At 39.9% G+C, this 25,136-nt stretch overlaps 1 protein-coding gene across 5 annotated transcripts in view; it reads right to left on the bottom strand.

Annotated features, from left to right (window-relative positions):
- The window catches only part of col11a1a (collagen, type XI, alpha 1a), a 96,825-nt gene extending 82,007 nt beyond the window's left edge, over positions 1-14,818 (bottom strand). For 3 of the 5 annotated variants that reach the window (XM_016678921.1, XM_016678923.1, XM_016678922.1), the window contains exons 1-4: positions 14,385-14,816; positions 7,892-8,056; positions 7,452-7,665; positions 3,499-3,661 (exon numbers count right to left, since the gene is read on the bottom strand). In XM_016678921.1, the coding sequence (XP_016534407.1) occupies positions 3,499-3,661; positions 7,452-7,665; positions 7,892-8,056; positions 14,385-14,499 (657 nt within the window). In that variant the 5' untranslated portion in view covers positions 14,500-14,816. Of the gene's footprint in view, positions 1-3,498; positions 3,662-7,451; positions 7,666-7,891; positions 8,057-14,384 lie in introns of all 5 variants that reach the window. The other 2 variants (XM_007566597.2, XM_016678920.1) reach the window with 2 other exon arrangements.
- Between the last annotated feature and the right edge of the window lie 10,318 nt (positions 14,819-25,136).

Genomic DNA, 25,136 nt, shown 5'->3' with positions numbered 1-25,136 from the left:
TATTAAATTGAGAATTGAGAAATGATTAAAAACAAAAGGAGATATGTCATCTCCTAAAAAAGTAAAGCTTGCAATATCTAGTCAGTCAGTTCAGTTATCACTCTGAAAAGTTGTGGTTTTTCTACGTTATTAAACTACTGAATAATTTGACGTCATGTCTGAGCGTAGCTTCTCTTTAAAATGCCGTAAAATATACACAAATACATCCCAGCATGCCAAGGGGTTTTGTGGATCACCGAGAAGAGCAGAAACAGAAAATAAAAGAAAGCATAAGTTACACTTCCAGCTTCAAAGTTTTTACTGTTCTACTGACCTAACACACTTATGGGTGTAGACAATAATACATAAAAAATGAAAAAAGAAAGTGCCACAGGTTAAGTATCAGAGCATATGTCACAATCCATCCATTCATCATCTATTTGGGTCATGGATTGGCCTGGTGCCTACCTCAGGCGGTCATTGGCTGAGAGGTTGCCAGTTCATCACAGGGCAACACAGACACACACGGGGCAAACAATTATGTACACGCACACACACGCACACACACACCAAAAGACAATTTATAGAGACCAATTAGCCTAACAGTGATGTCAGCTGTGTGAAGAAGCTAGATTAGAACCAACGTATGCATCCCAGGCTGGGATTCAAACTCATGACCTTCTGGCTGCAAGGCAACGGTGTTACCAACTGTGTCTATAGGTCACAATCCTTTACTTAATTTTTAATCGTATTCTTGCGCACGTTTTCAGTTGATGCCTTTACAGACTGAAAATGGTTGGAGTTTTTTTAAGTTGTGATGCATTTAATGAACAGAAAAATGGTCTGATTTTTCAGAACCAGACCTGATGGTCACCAATTAGAGATGATCATGGGCTGATTACAAACTAACTTACAGTAGACTGCAATCCAAAACCTCCAATATTTGTAACATTTACTAACTTTAGCAGGACTGTAAGGACAACCCAGTAAGGTCAAGTTGCATTTGGATTAAATCTTAAAAATAAATTAACACGTCAAAAAACTTTACTCTGTAAACAGTTATCTCACTAAAAACCCCTCAAAATTTACATAATCCTTATTAAAAAAACAACCTCAGACCCATAAAAATCAACAAATCCTAGCTTTACATTTGTGTCCAGCAAAGAAAAGTCAGAAGCAGTAGATGAGAAAACAACAATAGTCTATCAGTATCTCATGACAGGTGAGTGACCAAATTAATCCTGGTGCATCAAGACATGAACAATCCTCAGATTCTTTTGCATCTGCAACAAGTTAGACAAAAGTGTGAGACGTAACCTACATCAAAATCCATTGATTCAGTGATGTGAGGTTACGTGATCTTTAAATTGAAGAGAAAGAGCCATTCGTCTTTAATTATGGAATAACTTTCCATCTTCAAGATCCTCACAAAACATCAACTCTGTATGGTCTCTGTTCTTTTGTTTTTAGTAGAAACACTTTCTTATTACTTTGAATGAGAGCCAGTGTTTTGTCAACATGCAAAAATATCTTAGATATTTGTGCAAATATGACAACATTATTAGAAACAATTAAAAAGCAAAATTTTGCAATTAACACAGAATACAGATTTTAGCTGTATTTCTTTAAGACAATCCTTTTTCTTCATAAAAAACAGAAAAGTTCTTCTAATCACAAACTGTTTTACAGTGCCTGTACTTCCTGTAATTATTGCGGATTGAGTCAAGCAGGACTCAATCCCCAAAAAGAGATGGGTCTTCACAGGTCTGCTTATATCAGTATCGTGACTGTGCCTAGAACTGCACATTTCGACTTCACCTTCCAGGCCTTCTCCAGTTCCTCTCTGAGGCCCTGGTATTTCTCCAGTTTCTCATGCTCCTCCTTCCTGATGTTGTGGTCACTTGGTATTGCTACATCTAGCACAACAGCTTTCCTCTGTTGTTTATCCACCACCACAATGTCCGGTTGGTTCGCCATTACCATCTTGTCTGTCTGGATCTGGAAGTCCCACAGGATCTTAGCTCGGTCATTCTCCACCACCTTTGGGGGTGTTCCCCACTTCGATTATGTCGTTCCATGTACGCTTTCCCTGCCAGCATCTTGCACCCTGCTGTTATGTGCTGGACTGTCTCAGAGGCCTCCTTGCACAACCTACACCTTGGGTCTTGTCTGGTGTGGTAGATCTGAGCCTCTATTGCTCTGGTGTTTAGGGCCTGTTCCTGGGCGGCCAGGATGAGGACCTCTGTGCTGTCCTTGAGTCCAGCTTTCTCCAGCCATTGGCAGGATTTCCTGATATCAGCCACTTCAGTTATTTGTCGGTGGTACATCCCATGTAGGGGCTTGTCCTCCCATGATGGTACCTCCAGCACCTGGTCCTCTGTTCCCCATTGCCTGAGACATTCGCTGAGCACATCCGAGTCTTAACATCCGTGGTCTTTATCTCCTCCATTGGCCAGCTAATTATTATCTGTATCTGATTACTGGTAAGGCATAGCTGCTTATTGCATGGATCTTGTTCTTGCCATTGAGCTGGCTTTTCAGGCCTTATTCGTTGGAGGTATTTGGCTGTGGCTCCTTTCCTTGTGACCAACTGTTATCAATGTCTGCTATTGTTCCTTCTGGGAGCAAGAAGGAACAATACACTGGACTGAGGTCGTCCTTCTGTGTGGACGACCTTCCCTCTCTTTGTGGATCAGTGAGTTGATGTCTCACTCGCTCTTGGCGTACAGCTTGATGTCATCCATGTAGAGGAGGTGACTGATGGTGGGCACATTTATCCATGCCACATTTGGCATTGAGTCATAGGCTTTCTTGTAATCAATCCAAGCCATGCACAGGTTGGTGTCTCGGGCGACTGTGTGGTCTACAAGGAGTTGGTGTTTGGCTCCTCTGCTATTTATGCTTATGCCCTTCTGTGCCGTGCTCATGTATTTATCCATGTGCCCACTTATCTTAGCTGCTATGATGCCTCATCAATCTCAAGTTGTGATAGCAGTTGCCGTTTGCAGATGTTGTAACACTGAGCTACTGGCTGTTTGGCAGTTAGTGTCGACTGGGGATGTCGAACTAACCACAGTCTTTGCATGTAGCCCCTCTGACTAGGCTTACTTGAGTAGTAGCATTCCAACAGATCCATGTTTTCACCTCTCGCCCATTTCCGTCTTGTTCCAGTAGCCCATTTTTCATCAAGGTGCTCTGGTTCCCCAGCACCTGACGCAGACCTTGTTTGGCCAGGCGACGTCTGAGCAGGCATGTCGTGCTTATCAATGTCTCTCATGGTATGAGGTAGGCTATATAGCTCCAAGGGTCTTGCCTAAGGACCCACACTGGATAGCTCAATGTCACCGTTGTATCTTTTTTTTTTTTGCCCCAGCCTGGATTCGAACCCAGGTCTCCCGGGTGAAAGACTGGTGACTTACCCAGCTATACAGTAGATAATAAATTATCTCAGCAGATGTGCTAAAAGTCGAAGGAACTCACTAGAACCGCTTAGAGACAGTTCACCTATCAAAGTTTTACCTGGAAAACATCCTCATCCAGGATCCTGGTGCCAAACACTGTAATGCCGCTGGTGCTGATGGAGCCTTGGTCACTCCTGAGCAGAGGCTTGGTGATCTTCCTCATACAATCCACAATGATGGTGACCGTCTTCTTCTCAACACTGATGGCCACCCGGCGCCACCTGGTCAAAGTCAGGAGAAGCAGATGTTACTCAAACAGAAAAGGTAAAGACCAGCTCCACAAAACACTGTAGTAGTAAGAATAATAATGCACTTAAAGAGCACTTCTAACTCTTCTAACAAACCTGAAATCCTCTAGGTCACTGCAGTGTGTTTGCAAAGTGTGGTTGACAAAGGATGCAAGAGCAAAACCCCAAAAAAGAAAATGTCTGACCAATTTTTGTGAACAAAAAACTGAACGGAAATCGAGTCAGGCTGTAAGACGACTGGGGTGTCACGATCTTGGGTTGTTTGAGTTGGTTTGAGGTTTTGTTCATTTTTGTGTTCCTTGGTTCCTTTTCTTTGATCAAATCAGCCGTGTTTCTGTTCTACTCTGGTTCAGTCCTTTCTTAGTAGTTCTAGCTTATTATGTTTATGTCTTGTGTCTACTTATTCTTTGTTACTCTAGTTCAGTGGCGCCCAAAGTCGGTCCTCGAGGGCCGGCATCCTGGATGTTTTAGTTCTCTCCCTGGTTTAACACACCTGTACCACTTTCTCTCTCTTTCTAATCAGCCATCTGTCCCTTGTTCAGTATACCACTCATTCTCAGTGACTTCTTGCTTGTTCCCTCTTCCACTTTTACTTCTTACTATGCAAGCTGAACAGTGACACAGCAGCTAGCCCTTAGTCTAAATTAAAGCTGCAGTATGTAACTTTTATGATTTTTTTATTTTACATATTTGTTGAAATTGTCTCCATGTGTTGACGTTATGGAATGAGACATAATCTGTGAAAATTTAAGCTTGTCTGTCTTCTCCCAGTGCTACCTAGGAACAACCAATCAGAGCCAGGAGGCGGGTCTTAGCGCTGTCAATCATGGTCGTGTGAGCTCCTCCCCATCAGTAGGGCCTGTCTTGGATGCTAAGGCTAGTTAGCATAGCCACCGATGACAGACAATAAGCGGTTTTCCTGCAATTGCGAGTGGTTTCCCTGCGTTAGCATTGCCATTGGCTCTGATTGGTTGTTTCTGACTGGGAGCGGTGCACATCTCCAGACAGCAGTAGCAGCACATGGAGGAGGTGGAAGGGCTTGGTTTCTTTCATAGATTATCTGTCTCATATCATACTGTCACAACATGAGCGTTTTAACAAATATGCAAAAAATTAAAAAATAATTTTTGTAAAAGTTACATAGTGCAGCTTTAAATCTTGGCAGGAGCCATTCTGTATGAACTTTTCAGGCACTCTAGCACTTCCTCCCCAAGTCTAAAGCCATGCATGTTGGCTGTGTGATAGACTGGCAGTCTGTCCAGACTGTACGCCTCCTCTAGCTCTCTGACTGGTGGGCTCGGTTCCGGCTTCCCAGCAGGGGCTGGTATCGAAACGTAATGAATGAATAATTGAATTTTACATACAAAAAAACATTGTGGCTCAAGAATCCCCAAGCACCAGAGTAGAAATTATCGATGAGCCCAAATAGTTGCCTTGGGTCACACGTGAGTCCGACACCTCCGTTGCCTTTCCACCATTTGTCACTACGGTCAGGAGCTATTGCATTCCAGGCAATAGCGGACCACATTCTTGGCCCCACACTTTTGCCCCATTTAGCACAGGATTACACTAATTAAACTCCAAACTTAATCCTCCTTCTGGGTTACTCGGCATGACAGACGTGGTGAACATTGTGGAAAGTGTGTGTCAAGATCCAGGAAGGCCTTTTTCCTGACAGAACAGGAGGTGCAGTCAAAACACTCTTCTAAGGTCGAGGATGGGACCTTTGCAATGCCACGGTTTAGGATGAGAAAAAGTAGCATTTCTGATCTGATAGTCATTCATTCGTTCGGCAAGTTCAACACAGCTAAACCATACAGACACATTCCAGGGCAGGCAGTGGAGCTTAGGGAGAAATAAACGTGCAATACCCTGAAAGCTCAAAACTGCTGCACAAAGGATTACTTGTCACCTATACAGCAGGCAAACAAATGCTGACTTAAAGGAATAGTTGAGGATTTCTTAAAGGGGTGTTCTATTAAAAGGTTAAAATCTTACCCGATTTGAGATGATCAAACTGATTTGATCAGTTTTATCTCTATTAATGTGAAAATTGACTTTACATAGTCATTTTAGAAGATTATTGCAGAATATTTGCAGTGTCTCTCATTTCTCAGCACATAAGACTCCAGACGAACTGCAGACAGTACACACTCTGAGTCACTGAGGATTTAGTCTTGGACTGCCTCCAAAACAAGAATTGGTAAAATCCTCTGCTAGGGACCTGGTTTCATAGGCAGAAATTCATAAATGGTGTATAATTTACTAAAAAACTAGCTGAAAGGAGCAAAATTTCCTTTTAAATATTTTACCACTTAAGGTTATATAGCAATAGACATGAACACATATTTTAAAAACTTAAAAAAAGACAGAATAGGCAAATAGTTATATTTGTAGTTTTACGACTCTCAAAGGGTCCAGTGTGCTAAGTCATTTCATCCTGCGCCTGTATGTTTCTTTTTTCAGCTACAAAGATCTGAGTGACAACTCAGCTGGGAGTGCATAATCAGGTTTTCTCCCAAGGGTTAGAAGAACTGTTTCTGGTTTGGGTAAGGTAATCCAAGGGGGCAGAAAGGAAATTTAGAGCTTCTTCTATCCCCTCCTTGCTTCCCCCTCTCTAAAATAACAGAGGCAGGGAGTTCGTGGATGAGGTCAGTTTGCCCATAACAGCCCTGCTGAGGTCCAGTGATCCAACGTCTTCTTGTCTCTGACTTGTCTTGTGCCCACAGAACCCTGACGAGACGGATATTCCAGTCATGACAACCTGCGACTGGATTGGCTACTTGCTAAAAAACAAAGTACAAACACTTAAATGTTAAATTTAATATGAATAAATATGGACTCAGGATTTTTATCATTGTAAGCACTTTTCAGCTTTTGCCAGAATGTGAATCGTATTCATGTAGAGAACTGCAAGAACTACAGATATCCCAGTTTGTACTTTATCTAATTTATTTCTGTTTGAGAAATCCCACATTATTTTGAAATAAGGAGGAAGCAGTACTTGAGTTTCCCTGTTGGGTCAACAAAGTCAATTAATGAAGATTTCTCATCAGGTTAGCTAACACCTATTAGTATTAGAAAAGCCTCAACACTCCTATTGCTTATGTGGGGCCACTTTCAGAGCAAAACAAGGCAGTGAAAAATGCTAACTGTTGCTCGCTAACAATGCTAACGTAGCTTTTCGGCTTTAATTCATTGGATTAACTTTAAAGTCTAAAATAGCTATACTGATCAAACTGATGGTGCATAATTGTAAACTAAACTGTATGTAAAAACAGAAAGGGCATTGTTGATGCATTTGTGAGCATTAGAACCACCTTGGAGCAGAAGCACTGCAATGTTTGAACTGGTCTGATGAGAGATTCATTGAAACACACTTCACAATTCTTAAAAATAAATAAAAGAAATGTAAAGTCTTAGTTTAACCAAAAAGACTGCAATGATCGTGTCTTGTCTTGTCTTTGTGAGATGTAACATGAAAGCAAATTTATGATCAAATGAGTAATGCATCAAAGGAAGAAATAACTGCGAGAACATCTGTAAAGCATCTGGAGCCGTGGTCATTCTGAGGCAGCTGTAAAAACAGCATTGAAACGTAAATGTTATTTCTTGCATTGTTTCCCGTGCAAAATCTCAGACCCCTCAATTGGCTCGAGTTCATGTTATGCAAATTTCTCTGTATGACCGTTGTCTGTAAGTCCAGACTTATCTTTCTGAGCGTGAGCAGCGTGAATCGAATAAAAAAAAAAATTGTACTTACTTTCCATTAGAAAGGTTGAGAGAGGTGAACAGAGGGTAGTCCTCCGGGGCTGGTTTGCCGGTTTGATCCTCATACAGGAAAGCAGGTGAGCGTCCTACCTCTACACCCAGCTGCTGAACTCCTTGCTCATTGTAAATGGACAGCAAGAAGGACTGGAGGCCAGACTCGGGGCGCAGGGTGGTCAGGATGGAGAAATCCTCAGGAAAAACGCCACCTGAATGAAAAACGGAAGGATGGAACAGGCAGGTGAAGTTTTTACAGCAGCATGTTGGGTAGATGCATCCAAATAAGGTAGTTCAAGTTTTATGATGATTATGATGATTTATATGAAAGCTTGTGGTCAGATTTCTGCTAAACAGTTAACAGTGAGAAACTATGCTTTCATCAGACCACACACCAATAAATCCAAAGCGAACTAAAAACAAAGGGGTTCATCTTACCAGGGAATAACTGTGAGGTGGGGGCGCTGATCTGGATCTGCCTGGCGATTCTGTAGGCTGAGTCTGACTTCGATGCTCTTCGGTTTGCACAAAATCCTGTTACTTTTGTCACTCCTTCGGGGTAATTTTGAAATCCTAACGCTTTTAAGACGTCCACTGGCTCTGCTGTTCGAAGAGAAAATGGAACATCAGTTCATTGTACTCAAGACTTTCTGATTTCATTAGACTGTATACATAAAATGAAGAATTTTAATTTAAAGTTTTTATTTTTTGCCACAGGAGACAACATACAACATTTGGAACATACCAAACCTACAGGTTCAAACAACAGTGGGGGAAAGGTGTTGAAAACACTTGGGTTAGCATGATTGAACATTTTTTAGGTCAGAATATGAAGAGGTTTTTGTTTGTTTGTTTGTTTGTTTGTTTTTTTACAGTGGAGGTAATATGTTTTTGTCTGAGCCAGTCATGGACCAGTTTGTCTCTGTGCCGATTCATAACTCAGTTCTGTAGCTATGCCGTATTTTATTTGTCATGCTCTACTTCCACTTTGTACCTGTAAACAAACCACACATGTAGATAACCATTGCAGTTTACTTTTCTTGGTAAATTAGTATTTTTTGATGAATTATGGCGATCAACAGCTATGCACGTTTTCAAATAAAATAGGTGTGGTTTGTTTTTCTGAATAGCTTAGATTTAGTTACATTTCTATTGACAGTTGTTCTAATCATTGTTCAGACCAAGACGACTAATACGCCCTATGACAGAATATGACCTTGTGGTTGGTACCTGACACAGTTCATACAACAAAAAGGCCGGATAAAATCAACCAAAATGTCAAAAGTGAAAAATGAAGAAAGGAGTAAAATGACCATTTTTATTTCTTTACTAGAAAAACATTCAAATGGCATGAAGACTATTAATAATAACATTATCTTGCCGAGTGAAAATTTGAATAGCATCCTGATTTAGTGTTGAGGCTAATCACTCATGCAAATCTAAATAGCTATGCTGGGAAGTGCTGCAGGGACCAGGTTTTACAGGCTCCCCAGACAGAAAATAACCGAGCATACCAAGCACCATAATGAACAAAGTAGCAACAGAGTTGGAGTTATATCACACCTGGATAGGTTTACTTTGATAAGGCTCTTCAATCCGGTGCACTTCACATAAAGAAGCCTGTGTGAGTTCCCACAAAATCCCCTGGGGAGTATCATCATTATTCTTTCCGTCAGAATAACCTCTCAGTATAACACGTTAGCTTGAAGACAAGCTAAAGTACCAACACGGTGTGACGAGGTCCATTATTGTCTGGTAAGTGGCTGAGCCAAAGAAACTAAAACAACACTTACTGCAGGTTTCACTTCCACGATTTGGAACTACACAACAACCTGATCAGACTTGAAGTAAAACCTCACGAGAAGGTAGAATGATGCTGATAATAATTTTAATGTCTGTCAGTTGATGGTCTCAATCATTTTAATTTACACTAGCAAACGTTTGTTTACTGCTTCAGCTAATATTAGCTGGTTAAGTTCAAAATAGTGGACCCATGCTAATGCTAACTAGCTTTGGTCAGCAATCCACCCCGAAGCAAAACAAAAAGGCTTACCGTGTACAAAGAATAAAGCAATATCATATAATTAAAAAAACAAAACAAAACAGCAACAGCAAAGAAAAAGACGGTGTTTCCTTTCTACATTAGCATTAGCAACCCTTCTCCTCCAGCTGCTATAACCAACATGGCCTCCGTCTTTAAAAGCTAGCAAAAATGTGTCTGCCTACTTTTGTTGTTTTCTCATTTAAACATTTCAGGATATCAAACAAATTTTATCAGAAAAAGATCAACTGAATACATAGAATTTTTACAATGGAGTTTTCTATATTGTGATTTCATTAATTATATATATTTTTAAAAGCATTCAAACCTACCTGGCCCTATGTAAAAAAAAAAGTAATCCCCTTCTCTTTTAGTTCACGAAATAACTGTAATTACCTCAATTTTTTTCCAACAGCTGAGGACATTTAGTTGAACCAATCCTATGCCTTCACCAGACCAGTACAAACCACTCAGAATAAATGTCAACAAGCAGCTCAATTCAATTCAAAGCAATTCTGAAAACTGTAAGAAAAAAAAGCAAATTACATCCATCAGGTGACTGAAAAGGTTTACATGTCATTGTAGACAATTAGAGAAAACACTAAACAGTAGTGAACCTTCCCAGTCGTGGCAAACCCATCAAAACTCGGAGGAGGTCACAAAAGAACTCATAGTAAGACCTAAAGCTCTGCAGGCCTCGTCTGCTTCAGAGAAAATCTATATTTATTATTCAATATTAAGGCTAAAACTGCCACCAACAACAAAAAATCTGTTTCACATTTACTAAAAGACAAAAAAAAAAGCTTCTGCATAAATTTTTTGTGAGCTGAAGAAAACAAAGTGGAACTCTTTGGAATGTGTGCATTCTGTTACATCAGGTATAAAACACACATTAAAAATAAAATTTAAAAAAACATTATGCTGACATTCAAAATTGGTGGCAGTGTGATGATCTGGGTTTCTTTGGCTACTTCCGAACATGGATGGATATTTATTGAAATAAAATTACTTTTTGAACTCGCTCTTCATCTCTTTGCGTACAAAAATTTGTTTGATGATCTCAAATATTCAATTGTGACAAAAAAAAAATAGAAGACATAAAAGGCCAAACACATTACAGCACTGTATGTTTCACCGTCTGTGTTCATCTCATAAATGCCTGCCAATAGTGCATGCAACAAGAACAGACCTGCTTCAGCCAACACAGCATGCACCATGCAAAACCCTGCAAGCCAATCAGCATTAGGCTGCATTTTGTCAAAGGGAGACATGACTGTAGACTCTTAAGCATTTTCCTCTCGGCTGGTAAAAGTGAGAATCATCTGCATATGCCCACATTGAGTTAACCTCCATATAAGCACATTACAGCAAGTAAGCATAACACGCAATTAAGTCAAAGTAACATTACCTCCAGTCTGTTTGAATGCTGAAATATTGCAGCAGCAATAACAACTTCAGGACGAACCAGTTTGGTCTGCAGCAATAAATCAATTAATTAATCAAAACGAGCTCAATCATTTTCATTTGGATAATCAATCATTTCTCTCTTTCTACCAAAAACTGTTTGACAAAAGTCTTCAGTATGGTGCTTTGGTCTCAACTAGCCCTTTTTTGGAAGAACAATTTTGTCCACAGAGAGTTCATAATTCAATTATTTGTTGTTTTGCTTATTTACTTTGGATATTTAAAATGTCGTCCACTTCCAGTATTAAATATTCTTTAGAATTTAAAGTTTATTGATCTTCGAGAGAGTGTTCTTGCATTTTTATCCCATTACCATTATATTCCCTGAAAAAGATCTCAAAACAACAATATTATCGTTTATCGCGATAACTTCTGGGACAATTTATCATCCAGGAAGGTTTGTTAACGTGAGAGGCCTAGAACCAATGTGTTTCTTAGAAAAACGGGGACCTCACTCTGAGTTTGTGCACAGATGCAAACAGTCCAGATGCTGCAGCTTGTCCAGCCTGCGACCCTCACACAGAGGTGTTGAGAAAACACAAACACGGGCCAATCCATTAAGGCGGCCCAAATGAGTGTGTGCAGGCTTTGAAAGGCTGCACCTGATGAGTCAGTGTGTGTTTGCCCTTAGGGACAAGCAAACAGGCCGCATAGCTGAAGGGAAACTTTCTAGACTACACAGTAGGAAGGATTAAAATATTAGACCGTCTCTTCTGTTCAAGCGTATGCAAACTTGGGAGGTGTGGAACAATGGGAGGAGCAGCTCTACTTCAACTTGAGATTGGATAACACCTGCGCCATGTTCACGGTAAAACCCCCTATCTTCTTGGAGATAAGAGAAGAGCTTTTCTCTGGGATGAAGCCAAAGAAATCAGGGTTCAACAAAACCAAAACAAACAGGAAGCGTTAATGTTGTTTTTACACCTTTACAGCAAGGTAAATCAGTAACAAAAACAAAAAAAAAACCCACAGGTGAAACCTTTTCACCTGCAGCTCCCTGAGACTCTAACACCGTCTTCCGTCAGAATGTCTCTCCCTTCATATATTACCTCCTAACCCCCCCACCCGCTTTCCCCAGCTCTCCCTCCTCTCCTCTGGCTTCCCTCGACTTCCATCACGCTGCCGGCTAAAACAAGACGGCTTTATGCTGAGTGTCATACCAAGGAAATTTCACTCAGACCTACCCAGTTTTTCAAAGCATTCCTTCTCTCCACTCTCCCCTACTTAGGTTTTCCTCACATCAACTCATGCTAATGGATACCTCCATACAGAAAAAAATTAATTAAGAAAAATCATCATTCGTGTATATAATGAAGCAAAAACCTTAGTTCTCATGGCTATAAAGAAGACGGAGTTGATTTTTGTTTCAAATTCTGACTCAAGACATCCTTTTGTACTTTCTCTGGAGGACAAACAGATTGTCTCCGATTTATGGTCAAACACCATAAATCCATTGATGCTTCAGTGGACAAAGCTCTGAACTTCCCAGTTGAACATATTAAGCAAAGTCCTCTTAAAATGCTAACTTTTTTTTCTCTTCTTTTTGTTGGAATGCACATCTGAGCTTGTGCCCCGGGGGCTGAGAAAACGTGTCTGTACACTGCTGGAGCACCCTGCAGAAACTGCTCTGGCTGCTATAAACAGCTCTGAAGGGACTGACTGACTCAGACAGAGGAACACAGATGGGCCCTGCAGCGGCATACTTGAAAATGTATATATGAAGAGGCAGGACTTAGAGAGGAGTTGAAAGGAAAGGTGAGACTTTGCAAATCCGGCATGCAGTTCCAGCAATCATCCAGCAGGATGCATCAGCAGCAAGCTAAATTAGATGTTACACCTAATTTAACTCGATGTTAAGAGAAACTGACTCCAATTTGTCGAGTTATTGTTGCAATTTCCTTTGAGGTCCTTTAAAAGTACAATGAATTAACCAATGGTTGCATCATACGTTCAGCCAAATTAAACCTCAGTTGTCCATCGTCCAATGTGTGAGGCCTGAATAATCTGGAGCCATGTGACTACAGTGCCTATTATGACTGCGGACTAGCTCTTCATGCAGGCCCTGTCCTTTGAAGGCTCCGAAATCATAGGGAAGTGCAACAAGGACCATCATCAAATAAGCGCTCAGTACTTAGAGGGGAAGCGGTCCCACCAATCGCACAACCCAGCCTTGTTCTGCAGCCTACCAAGCATCTGAGTGCAAAGTTAGCAGTTGGAGAGAGACGAGGTGGGTGGGGGGGAGGTAGGGTAGCGGGCCAGACACCAGTGACTGGGCCTTTAGTGTGGACCAGGGCAGCATGGAGATAGGGTTCGTCTCCCTGACCTCGTGTAACCCTTCTGACAAAGAAAAAGGAATAAACCTCAACCCAGAAGTTTGGAGTTATCTTAGCACCATGTGCCAACAGACTGCCTGCCGTGTGGGCCAACAAAAATTGCAGGTTGCATCATAGCCTTCAATTAATCACCCATCCTGTCGGGCCTATCTCCTCTTCGGGTCATGGTATTACACCCACTGAAGCATTACATGGAGCTACTGTCAATTAAAGTGAGTCTAGACTTGCAATTTCACATCCCCGCAACTCAACGGATGGGGTGACATTCTTGCCACTCCATACAGACATTATCAGGAAAGCATGGATGCTGTTGAATATCTCCAACTTATTCCAGTTCACCTGCATTTTCATCAAGCTCCTCTTCCGTTCCCAACATCAGGATGACCACACTGCTCTCCTTACTATCTTGAGCACTCTACAAGAGATGTGGCCCCAAAAAGGCAACCAAAGTCCACCCAAGTGGCCAAATATCTTATTAAGAAGCAAAGTTTTAATGTGTATGGCACCCGAAATATCATGACCCTATCAAATACTGCATCCAAGCAGACCTTCACAATACATGGAAAATGTCACCAAAATGAAGGGTCCAACAAATACCCACCCAGAGGACCGCCACTCTTAACAAAGAGGTGTCTTTGAGATGAAGTGAATCTTTAAAAAAATTAAAAAAAAAGAAAAGGAGAAAGCCGCTCTGCTCCCGGGTCTTTCTAAGCGCATACCAGCGGCTGAGGATCAATTTAACAGAGCGAAGTGTTTCATCCTCTGGGTAGACGCTTCCATTCATGCGTACATATGAGGTGTATTTTTTTTTTAGTTTTTTATTTTGGACACCGAGACAGAACACTTTAACGCACTTGTCGTCTCCGGCAGAAGAGCGCTCTGCTGTCTGCACAGCAACACTGCTGCAGCGTAAACTTTCCGCAGGTGTCCACAATAAAACTCGCTCTACGAGGATGCAAACCTGTTGCTGTTGCGCTCAGGTAAAGTCCGTCTCTCTCCCCCCCCACCCCCCATCAACCCTTTCCTCATCCAGCCGGCGCTCCGTCTCAGCCCGCTCACACTTCATTACACTTCGCCTCTCGCTGTTCCTTACCTGCTCTGACACAAGCAGCCTGCAGAAGCAGTGTTAAAGTGATGAATGCAGTTCTAGTGGAATCCATGAGCCAACGTTTCGTTTTCCACCTTGTGGACCACCGTTGCATCTCCATGTTCGGGGTCCCACAAAGTGAGCGCGACTTCAGGTGACTTTTTGTCTTTTTTGGCGTCCCTTCCACGATCCCGAATGAAAAATGGAAACTGTCCTACAGAGGAGCCATATGTGTGTGTGTAGGGGGGGAAGTTGAGGGGAGGAGGGGGGGGTTGAGCCTCTTCTCTCCACCACAAAGAGGGGCCAGATCCTCTTTCCCGGCGCCCAGCCTTCACAGTGAAGGTATCAGGGTTTTAACAAAAACGCACACCAAGTGCAGCCGCTCCACTTCGTGCGTCCCCCAGGACAGGGAGGGTTGGACAAGCTCCGCAAACCAGTGCAACGATTACAGGGGGACTGACAAGTCGACCAGCCCCCGATGAACAAATCACGGGGCTGGAAGTTCTCCTCAGGGTCCACCCATTAGCCCCCAGTAGTCTTATCCGAGTGCGGGTGCATTCAAAAGTGGCAAGGTTCATTAAAACATAAAAACATACAAAGTGCTGGAAGGGTCTCATTAAACATATCTGGTACACACAGATGCATTTATCAGTTTCTGCCCCACATTATTGTTTATGGACTGGTTCATAAACAATCACATCCGTGTGATTCAAAAATAACTTCCACCTAATTATCACTATTAGAATTATTATTTTTTTAACAATTCCTTTCAGGATTAATAAAATTTAAAACAAACTTTTCATTAAGCCCACATTTCTGTATGAAAGTTTTATTATTATTATTATTATTATTGGTCTGATGTAACATTCTAATCTTAATCATGTTTTTGTCAGCTGGAAGCAGAAAATCTTCATAATTAACAGAAATAAATGTCTTAAAATATTAGTATTTGTGTTGTTAATATGATCTGTTTCACTTTGGGATTTGAGCTCCTGAATTTATTGAGAATGACTGAACATCTCAACCAGTCATTTGCCAGAAAAACAAACAAAAAAAAATTTTTTTGTGTCACCTCAGCACAAATACAGTTTGCTCAAGTTGGCTAAGAAGATTTATTTATTTATTTGTAAAAAAAATAAAAAAATAAAATAAAATAAAAAAAAACACTCCAGGTGAAATTGGAGTGAAACATAAACTGAACGAGCACAAAAGTACGTCATGGCCATTGTTAAGCATGGTAGAGGATCTGTAATGCTGTGGGCCCCATTTCATTTAATAATTGCCACGTAAACCTGCTACAACTGCATGGCATCATGCATTTTCTGTAATAGAACATTTTAAATCTGTAGGACTGTCGGAAAACTGAAAATATAAAATGTATGTATATATATATATATATATATATATATATATATATATTTACACACACACACACACACACACACACACACTAAACTAAAGCATTTCACTCATCCTTGCCAGAGGTGCCAATAAATATGCCTGTCTTTTTAGGTATAAAAACAACAATAAATGTTGGACAAACAACTCAATAAAAGGTGCAGTATGTAACTTTTATAAAGAATGTGTTTTTGACATGTTTGTTAAAACTATCACCATGTCGTGATAGTTTGTTATGTGACAGATAATCTGTAAAAAGATCAATATTTCCTCCACCTCCTCCAGGAGCTACAACTGCTGTTTGACAAAATGCATCCGACCAAAAACAACCAATCAGACCCAGAAGGAGGGACTTAGCGCTGTCAATCAAACTCATGTACGCTGCTAAATGTGCTAATTAGCCTTAGCATGGAAGGTAGCTGCTGCACAGTCTGTGGTGCAGCTAGCACAACAGGATGTGCTAGCTGCAGCTTAGGGGATAGAAGAGGGGGCCTTGAGCCAGGAGTGGAGAAGGGAGAGGAGCTTAATTTTTTCACAGATTATCCATCTCATTTTGTCACAACATAGTGACAGTTTCAACAAATATGTAAAAACGGAACTTTTTAGAATAGTTTACATACTGCACCTTAAATGGAGAAATTTGATCTTGAATTATCAGATAAATGGCTGGACAAAAGACAAAAAAATAATACTGAGTCACCATGTCAACATTTGAGATTGTACTTTTGGAGTTATGAGTTAAGGTCTATTATTATACCACTATAGCATTAATTTGTCTTTCAGGATTCCTTAAAAGCCTTTTAAAACACCATGGATGCTGACCTGCCTCTGTTCTTCAGCCAGCTCATCGTTCCCAGCCCAGCCAGATCAGATGCTGGTTGTGGATGCCCCGTGGCAGACAGCAGAGCTGCTTCTCTGGTCCTGATTTATGCCTGAGCAGAAAGGGATTCATACCACTTCCCATCTGTCTGTAGCTCATAAAACAGGAGACACATTTGCAAAGTTTGCTTCCTGTCATCAAGAGCAAATCCTAATAGCTAGAAATTTGTTTTATGCTTTAATAATTTGAAAAATGATTACATGAAAGCGTTCAAGAAAAAAAAAGGACTTAATAGAAAATGTTATGCTTTGTACTGTGGTGTTAATGCACTAATTCATAAGTGATATTTTGCACCAAACATTTTTGTTTAGTGTTTGAGAGATTAGTCGGCAAAAATGGATGTGACTGAAAGATGCCAGGCCGACTGCAGCAGATGGTAGCCTCGGGAATGCTACGCTTGGCTCACAACTGGAAGTTTGCTGGACTGATATCCTGTTGGGAAAAAGACTGAGACAATGGGTGGAACCCCTTCAGCTTTCATTCACAAATATGTCTACGGCATTCACAACCAGAGCTTAGTAGAGCACGTAAAACCTTTACTCAAGTAAAAGTAGCAGTACTTCAACGTATTTTTGTTTGAGGTAATCAAAATATCCAGAATGGTGCCAAGAGTATGCCAATGGCTTCCAAAGTGTGGCCAAGGTAAAAAAAAAAAAACATCCAATAAAATATTAGATTTTTGACATTTTTTTTAGGAATTGTATGTATGAAAAACAAACACACACAAAAAACAGGTGGAAGGTTGAAGACTGCAGGTCAAGATCATAACAGGTCAAAGTTTTGGCTTTATGGACGATCTAGAAAAGAAACTAGAGCTAATCTTAAATATTTCCTCATGAAGTTTAGTAAATTAATGGTATAGTGTGTTTCTTCAATGTGTTGGGAGACCTGCAGTTGACATGAAATAATAATCACTCATCTTTATTCTTTTCATTATTGCTTTGATTCAAATTGGTAAATAGGATTTCATATTTGTAATCAGTTCTGCCTGAAATAGCATTTTAACTTTTCAGGGGCACACTCGGCTCCTGTTTGTTTCCGTTTACACACTGCAGAGGAGAGCATAAAAGGCTCTCTCTGTACGCTCAGCCCAGCCCTGCCTCCAATACAACCAAACTTCTCACCAACATTATTTTTGGCTGCTACTGTATTTAGAAAGAGTGAATAATCTTCACACTTCTTTTAGTAGGGAAGTTTAGAGATTTATCTTGCGAGGCGGGGAAACCTCTTTATATTGTGTTTTTTTGTAACCATGCCTTTAGCGACGTTTGTGTTCTAGACATCACTGTGTGGTCTCTCGGTCAGTGTGGTGGCATGTTACATGACATGCGTACAGTAATCTGATATAAAAACAAATATGTATGTGAATTATGAGGCCAAATTTAAAGATAACATTGACAACAAGAGTCATTTTCTGGACATAAACACATCAATACGTTGATAAAAGTTCCATGATTTGCTTGATGGAACCCTGATCTGAACTCTTTAATTGCAGCATCGGTTCTATGTTTAGGGTTGCCGTTACAATCTAGCTCTGTCACCAGCAACTTTGACCAGCTTCACTGTTAACGCTGAAGAAAAAAAAAACCAACTAAAAACACATACCACAGCCTGATGCTGTCACTACCATGTATGACATTTTTGGTCTCATCTGAGCAGAGCACTCTTCTTTACATGTTTGCCTCCTTCATGACTTGTGGCATAGTAAGAAGAAGATAAATTATGGATTATTAAAAAAAAGGACTTAGTTTAGGTCAAAATTGTGTACTTCACAGTTAACAGTTGTCCGGTGGAGAAATCTCCCACCTGAGATATTAATTTCTGCATCTCTTCCAGAGTTCCCATGGGCCTCTTTGACAAATCGTACATGTAAACCTATGTAAATACGTAGCCAAAGCTCTGATTTCAACTGACTCACAACAGGCCATGTATAATTTCCTTAAAAAAAAAAACTCTCCGTACAAAAAAAGCTTTCACCAGAGTAAAAATCACTTGCCATTCAGTGAAGGTAGCTTGGTGTGGACTACAGGTGTTTATAATAGGAAGTGGCTTCATTCAGCAGAATGAATCAGAAAGCAGCAATATTGCAACCAGACTCTCAACACTCTGCTTTAGCATAACGTCTGAGAAGGCAGGAATGTTCTCCTGTCTGGGCACACTGTTGCTTTGAGGCATCCAAAAATGATGGCTTACTTTGATAAAAGTTAAAAGTTTCACTTCAAGGCTTCTGGGATGTTCAGATGCGAGACGGCTTTATAATTATACACCATATCAGCTGCAGAGCGCCGTTATTTAGACTTATGCTTCAGGATTTGCATGAAAGCCCTTTGGCCCTTCAGCTGGATTTTGAAGAGCTAATTTCTCTATTCAAAAAGTCACATTAAAAACGTTCAACCATACAAATAGTATTTTGTTAAAAAGGCCTTTTGAAAATTTCCAAAATTGCAGCAAAGTATCATATTGGCTTTGCATGATTTAGAGCAGTATTTACGTCTTTTTTTCTTATTATTATTTTTTACATGAAACATAGCTCAGATAATAGATTTTAAGATACTTTTAACTTGTAAATCACTGGATGGCTCAGCACCAGAATACATGAAACACTTGTTATCATTGGATCAACCTTCCAGACCTCTCAGGTCTTCTGGTTCTAGTCTAATCTGCATTCCCAGAACCAGAACCAAACATGAAGAAGCAGCATTCAGTCGTTTCTTATAAATTATGGAGTATGCTTACAACAGGAGCATCTAGTTTATATATTCAGGAATTACAACAAACATAGAATCCATAGAAACTCCTATTAGCTTATCTAGAGAAACTAATCATTACCTTAGAACAACATTATCAGAACAAGAATCCATAGAAACAACTACTAGTTTAGGCAAGGCAAGGCAAGGCAAGGCAAGTTTATTTATATAGCACTTTAAAACAGTACCACTGACCAAAGTGCTGTACAATCACAAAATTAATCAAATAAAAATCAAAATTAAAACACACTATAACCAACAATACAGTGACTTAAAACACCCTATACAATACATAAACATACCCAGATAAATACAGGAAAGCAGTAGTTGAAACTGAATCAAAGGCCAACCGAAAAAGGTAAGTCTTAAGAGCAGATTTAAAAATTGCTAAAGAAGAGGCCTGTTTTACCGACATAGGTAAAGAATTCCAAAGTTTAGGAGCTGCAACAGCAAACGCCCTGTCTCCTCTCTGCTGTTTATAAATCACAGACTACTTATTCTTAAACATGGGGTTTGTTCTTTCCTTTGGTTTGTTGCATTTCCTTCTAACTCATTGTATTGTATTGTAAAGCACTTTGAATTGCCTTTTTGCTGTAAAATATACTATATAAATAAAATTACCTTACCTTTTATGCTCCGCTAATCCGGAACAAACGTCTAGAAAACTGTAAAACTGCAGAAACACTGATTTCCTCTAAATCAAGACTAAACACCTACCTATTTAGATTTGTTGCTGATTAGTACTAAGTGGAACATTGATCAACATATTTGATGTACATTTTCTAGATGATTTTGATGAGGGTATTTGAAAATATGTAATGTTTATTGCTTGTTTATTTGTTGCTGTATAATGTTTTTATGAACTGCCTCGTTGTCGAAATGTCCAATAGAAATAAACTCGTCTTGACTAAACAGTCCAAAAAAAGTTGATGGAAAAGAGACGTAATCTAGAAAGCCTTCGGAAACTGGTACATAAAATCCTCGCTGCCCGCCTCCCAGTCAAACTTCAATAGTTGGAGTTTAGTCTTTCTGAACCCTGGTTCTGCTATTTTAGTTACTTAATATTTAGGTTAACATTAGCTGGGTCAATGAGGAAAGAAATCAATAACATGACTGGACAGAAAGCTGGAGAGTCTTGTACGATGTGAGGTGGGTGGCCCTCAACCAGCTATTAGCCTCTGGGTGGATTTATGTCTGTACATGCGAGTATAACAGGTCCTTTTATGTGGGGGAAGCCACTGATTATGACAGATTAAAATTTGTACAGCAGAACTCAGTGAACTTACGTTTGAGGTAATTTTGTCTGCATATGTGCAGAAATGGTTTACTCTCTCACATAGATGTCAATTTGAAGTTTGGTCATTTTTTTTTAACCCACCTCCCCCCCAGTGACAGACCAACTAAATAAAAGCCTAAAGGGGGAAAGTAAAACATGTAGTGCAGAATATAAAATGCTAATTCTTTCAAAATGTTGTTTTAAGCGAATTATCATGGGCCTCAGGTGAACATGTGTTACCAATAAGACCAATAAGAGGTTCACACTTCTCAGTAGGCAGCAGCGAAAATCTATTTTTCTCTCACATTTCCTGGTCTGCTTCACAGGCAGTAGCCGTCAGCCTCATTCATAGAACTGCTTTTCAAGCAACTGTCTCCTCCCACAGGGTCAGTAAACTGACCTGCCTTTCTGGATTGCGCCCTCACTATTTCCACTGACCGTAAAATTGAGCGAACTGGAATTATGAAAATAATTTTTAAAAATTTGCTTAATTTTTCGAAAATCTGCTTAATGGAAACACATTTTTCGATAAAAGGTTTTTGCACTAGGATGAGGTGGTTTATCGGCTGCATCGAAATGATTGCATTCCGCAAACTGCAAAAAAACAAAACAAAACAAACTCTTATCCGTATCACATGAGTTATGTAAATAACCAGTGGAAAAGACAAAGAAAGTGACAGGAAGTGGTATGAAAACGATGGCACGGCTCTTTAATGACTTATCGTGTGAACAAACGTATTCAAGTGTGATTTTAACGGCATTTGTTAATTAATAGAAACACCGAAAGGCGAAATTTGTTTTTTTTCTACCTTAGTTGAATATCAACAAAGTTTTGTGCACATTTGTAATGAATACAAAAGCTACTGTGGTGCCAAGTTACAACCCACAATGCCAGTATTTCTCTCAGCAAGACTTTTGAGATAGACCAACAAAAAGAAGGATCTAAATCGTGAAGTGGAAACAATTGCGGTTTCAAAAGTCTGTAAAGGTTGGCGTACTGTGTGAATTCAGCCCCCTTTTATTTTGACACCCCTAAATAAAATCCAGTACAACTAATGTAATCAGAAGTTGCCTACCTACTAGACTTCGGTGATATAATCTCAGAACAGCTTGATTTATTCTGTGAAGACCTCAGAGGTTTATTAGAGAATGTTAAAGATTCAAACAGTATCACACATTATGCGTTTCCTTCAGGTTATTCGTGAGAATGTTGGACTGAGAAGTAGACGATCAGCTCAGCAGGCTCACAGTTCCACATTGAAACAAACAGAGTACGGCAAGACCTAAAGAACAAAATACGCAATACGAAAATGGCCAAAACAGACAAAAAAAACCAAACAAACAAACGCAAACGGCCAAGGAATTTAACAGCTATGACATTTTTTGGTTGTGTCAAAATGCAAATAATCTAAAAAAAAAAAAAAAAGAAAAAAAAAATCAGTGTCAAACAAAAATTCTTCGATAAAGTTCCGTCAGCAGAAACTGGATTACCATTTAACCACCGAAAGTTAGCTACATTGACAACCTGAAAGTTAGCTTATTTATAGGGCACTTCTGAATCTGGTCAACCAAATGAAAATGGTTTATTCTTATGTGGTTGCAAGGAGATAAAGTACAAAGAAAGTTACTAAAACTTACTCTCAATGCCTTGGTTTCTTTTATTTGCCTTCTTGTGGTTCTGCAAGCACAGCTGTATATAATAAATGCTTGATTGTGTCGTCAGTGTTTACCGCGAATGGTCATGTTGTTTGACAGAGCTGGGTAAGTTTTCTTTCTTCGTTTTTTCCAGGGAAAATAATTAGCAGAAAAATAAAGTCTTAGTCTTAACTGACTATTCACATCCCCTCTAACCACTAGCAAACCAGACAAAAAATATTTAGTTGAACTTACTGCAGTGGTCAAGAAAATACGGAGCCCCTGAAAATAAACTAAGGTGACTATGAGAAGACATTTTTTGTGTCATAGCTCAAAAGTTTCTATTTTTTCTCTAACATTGAGCATTTTCTAGGATTTTTCAGTTATATAACAATTTAGAAAATGGAGATTACAAACACTTCAACAGGTTTTAATTTAAAGTTGTTGTATAATATAACCATTAAAAGCTGTGTCTCATGTATAGATGCAGAATTTATGTTCCAATTAGGACAGTAAAAGTACTTCCGCACCAGAATAATCCAGGATGCTCAGTTCAATTGGGCAGATAATGCAGAAATTTCACATCCGCTTTCGCATAGCACTTTTAGAAGCAAACCAGCCTGCCTGAAGGTCATGTAGTTAAACAGCTGCTTGGGATGGAATCACAAGACATTGGTCTTTATGTGCAGCAGGTGAGGCAGCAACTTATCCAGCATGCAACTTCACAGGAAAAAAAAAAGCACAGGGAGCAAGAAACTGGGATGTTCTGCTGTGAATTCATTAATGCAGAAAATTTATACATTTTCAGAGCACAGTATATTTACACTATATTGCAAAAAAAAAAGGGACATACAATGAGTAGAAAAGCTCCTGTAGATCATCAACATTGGCTTTGCTTATTGTGTAACAAATAGGCGATGGGGAGCAATTAAGTGTTCCAGGTATTGTAAGAATCCATTTTACTTCTATTTGTGAAAGCAAACACACAGTTCTTCTCACAATGTTCTTTTGCAGCCATGTGTTTGCAATAGAACGTATTCTTTATTTCCAACTTAATTGGGAAAGGCGAAAAATAGCTAGTGTTATTTATTTATTGCTTTGCTGAAAAGCACTGTTAACATGGAGATTCATTGTCACTAAGCTGCAAACTTTCCCTGATTTGGAGTTGTATGAGTTGAATGACATTCATCATTCTTGCAAACGCCAAAGAATGATGGGTTTAACAGAGGCGTAAAGTCGAGTTTTTGAGGCCCTAACTCCAAATCCGCATGTTGCAAAAATATTTAGTGTCTGCGACGTTAGTTTATTTTTGCCAGCATTAAAGCATGAACAAAGAAAATATTACTTATGATGACTTATAGTTGTCATCATAAGTAATATGATGACAACTATATTCTTGCAATTTTTTTCCAAATCCAGGCAACCTAAAATAGAAGCTTGTCGTCTTAGCTAGCTGGCTACTTTAGCTAACTGTTGTAGGATTGTAGTGAATCTGCTTAACAAAAAAATGTATATTGAGTTTACAACACTGCGACAGACTGGCGACCTGTCCAGGATGTACCCCGCCTCTCGCCCGGAACGTTAGCTGGAGATAGGCACCAGCACCCCTCCCGATCCCACTGAGGGACAAGGGTGTTCAGAAAATGGATGGATGGATGGAGTTTACAACAACAGCATGAACAAAGAAAATATTACTCATGATGTCTAATAGTTGATCAAAAAGCAGAATACATAGAACCATCACGTGTGCAGAAAACGATGACCTCAGCTCTGAGTCTGAGCATCTGTCTTTTGAAAAGCTGCGAGACTTTGCCTGGAATCTATTAAAGTTGCGAATGGTCTCCGTATGTGCTCTCTCTTCTCACCAGTGCCATCCAACTCTCAGATGGTAGATTATACGGTCTCTGAAAACAATGCCATGTCGCGTTTTCTCTGCTTTCTTTCAGACACAAGATTAACCGGAAAGATTCATCTTCCTCGGAGGCAATTCATTCTCAGAACGTTTGTGGTCATGTCAGCGTCCCATAAGATCAAACATACGGTATTGTTGTCGTACGCAGGTTGTAATCACAGAGAGAGCAGTTGTGGCATTATCAAGCGAAAGAATAGAAACTGTTACAAGCACGCAGCTGTCTTTAGATCCTCTTAAAAGGAAAAATAACCTTCAAAGGGCTGAAAATCTCTCCCAGGGAGTATAATTTTGGCTGGAGGAAAAAGTCGGGGTTGCCGGCTGTAATCCAGCTGTGTACCTTCTTTCACCATGTGGTCCAGTCAAGCTCTGGGTGGTGCCCCTGCATTAAGGACATAATTAAGAGTTTAGAGAGGGCAGTCTAGCTGCACCAGCGGATCGGGATGATGTGGGGAGACAAAATATCCCACAGCAGAATACAGGATGCAGGAGTATTTGGAGGATTTTGAATATGAGATCTTTTGAGTGTAAATAGAACAGGTGGGTCCTTGTATACAATTTGGTTCCTCTGAAAACAGTGAAACTATAAGTTTAGAAGTTTGGTGCTATTGCAGCTTCAAGAACCGGTGGTTACTGGTACTTTGTTTTGTCTGACAGAGCACAACATGTTTGCCACAAAGCAAAGCTTTGTCCTGCTCAAAGAAAGGCTCAAAAAGTCCATTGCCATCCTGAAAGTGGCCAATAGGAAATCATATTCGCCTTTTACGGCTGAATAACTTTGAGGATGACCTTTAAACCCCATGGGAGTGAGGTTTTGAAGATTATCCTTCCAGATCCCCTGGAAGATTTACGTGAAATTAATCTTGAAATTTCTTTTTTTTTTTTTTACTTTTTGAGCTCAGAAAATGTTTAG

This window comes from Poecilia formosa, unplaced genomic scaffold, assembly GCF_000485575.1.
Source record: "Poecilia formosa unplaced genomic scaffold, Poecilia_formosa-5.1.2 Scaffold193, whole genome shotgun sequence".
Lineage (NCBI taxonomy): Eukaryota > Metazoa > Chordata > Actinopteri > Cyprinodontiformes > Poeciliidae > Poecilia > Poecilia formosa.
Note: the sequence above shows the minus strand (reverse complement) of the source record. Positions and strands in the feature narration are given on the sequence as shown.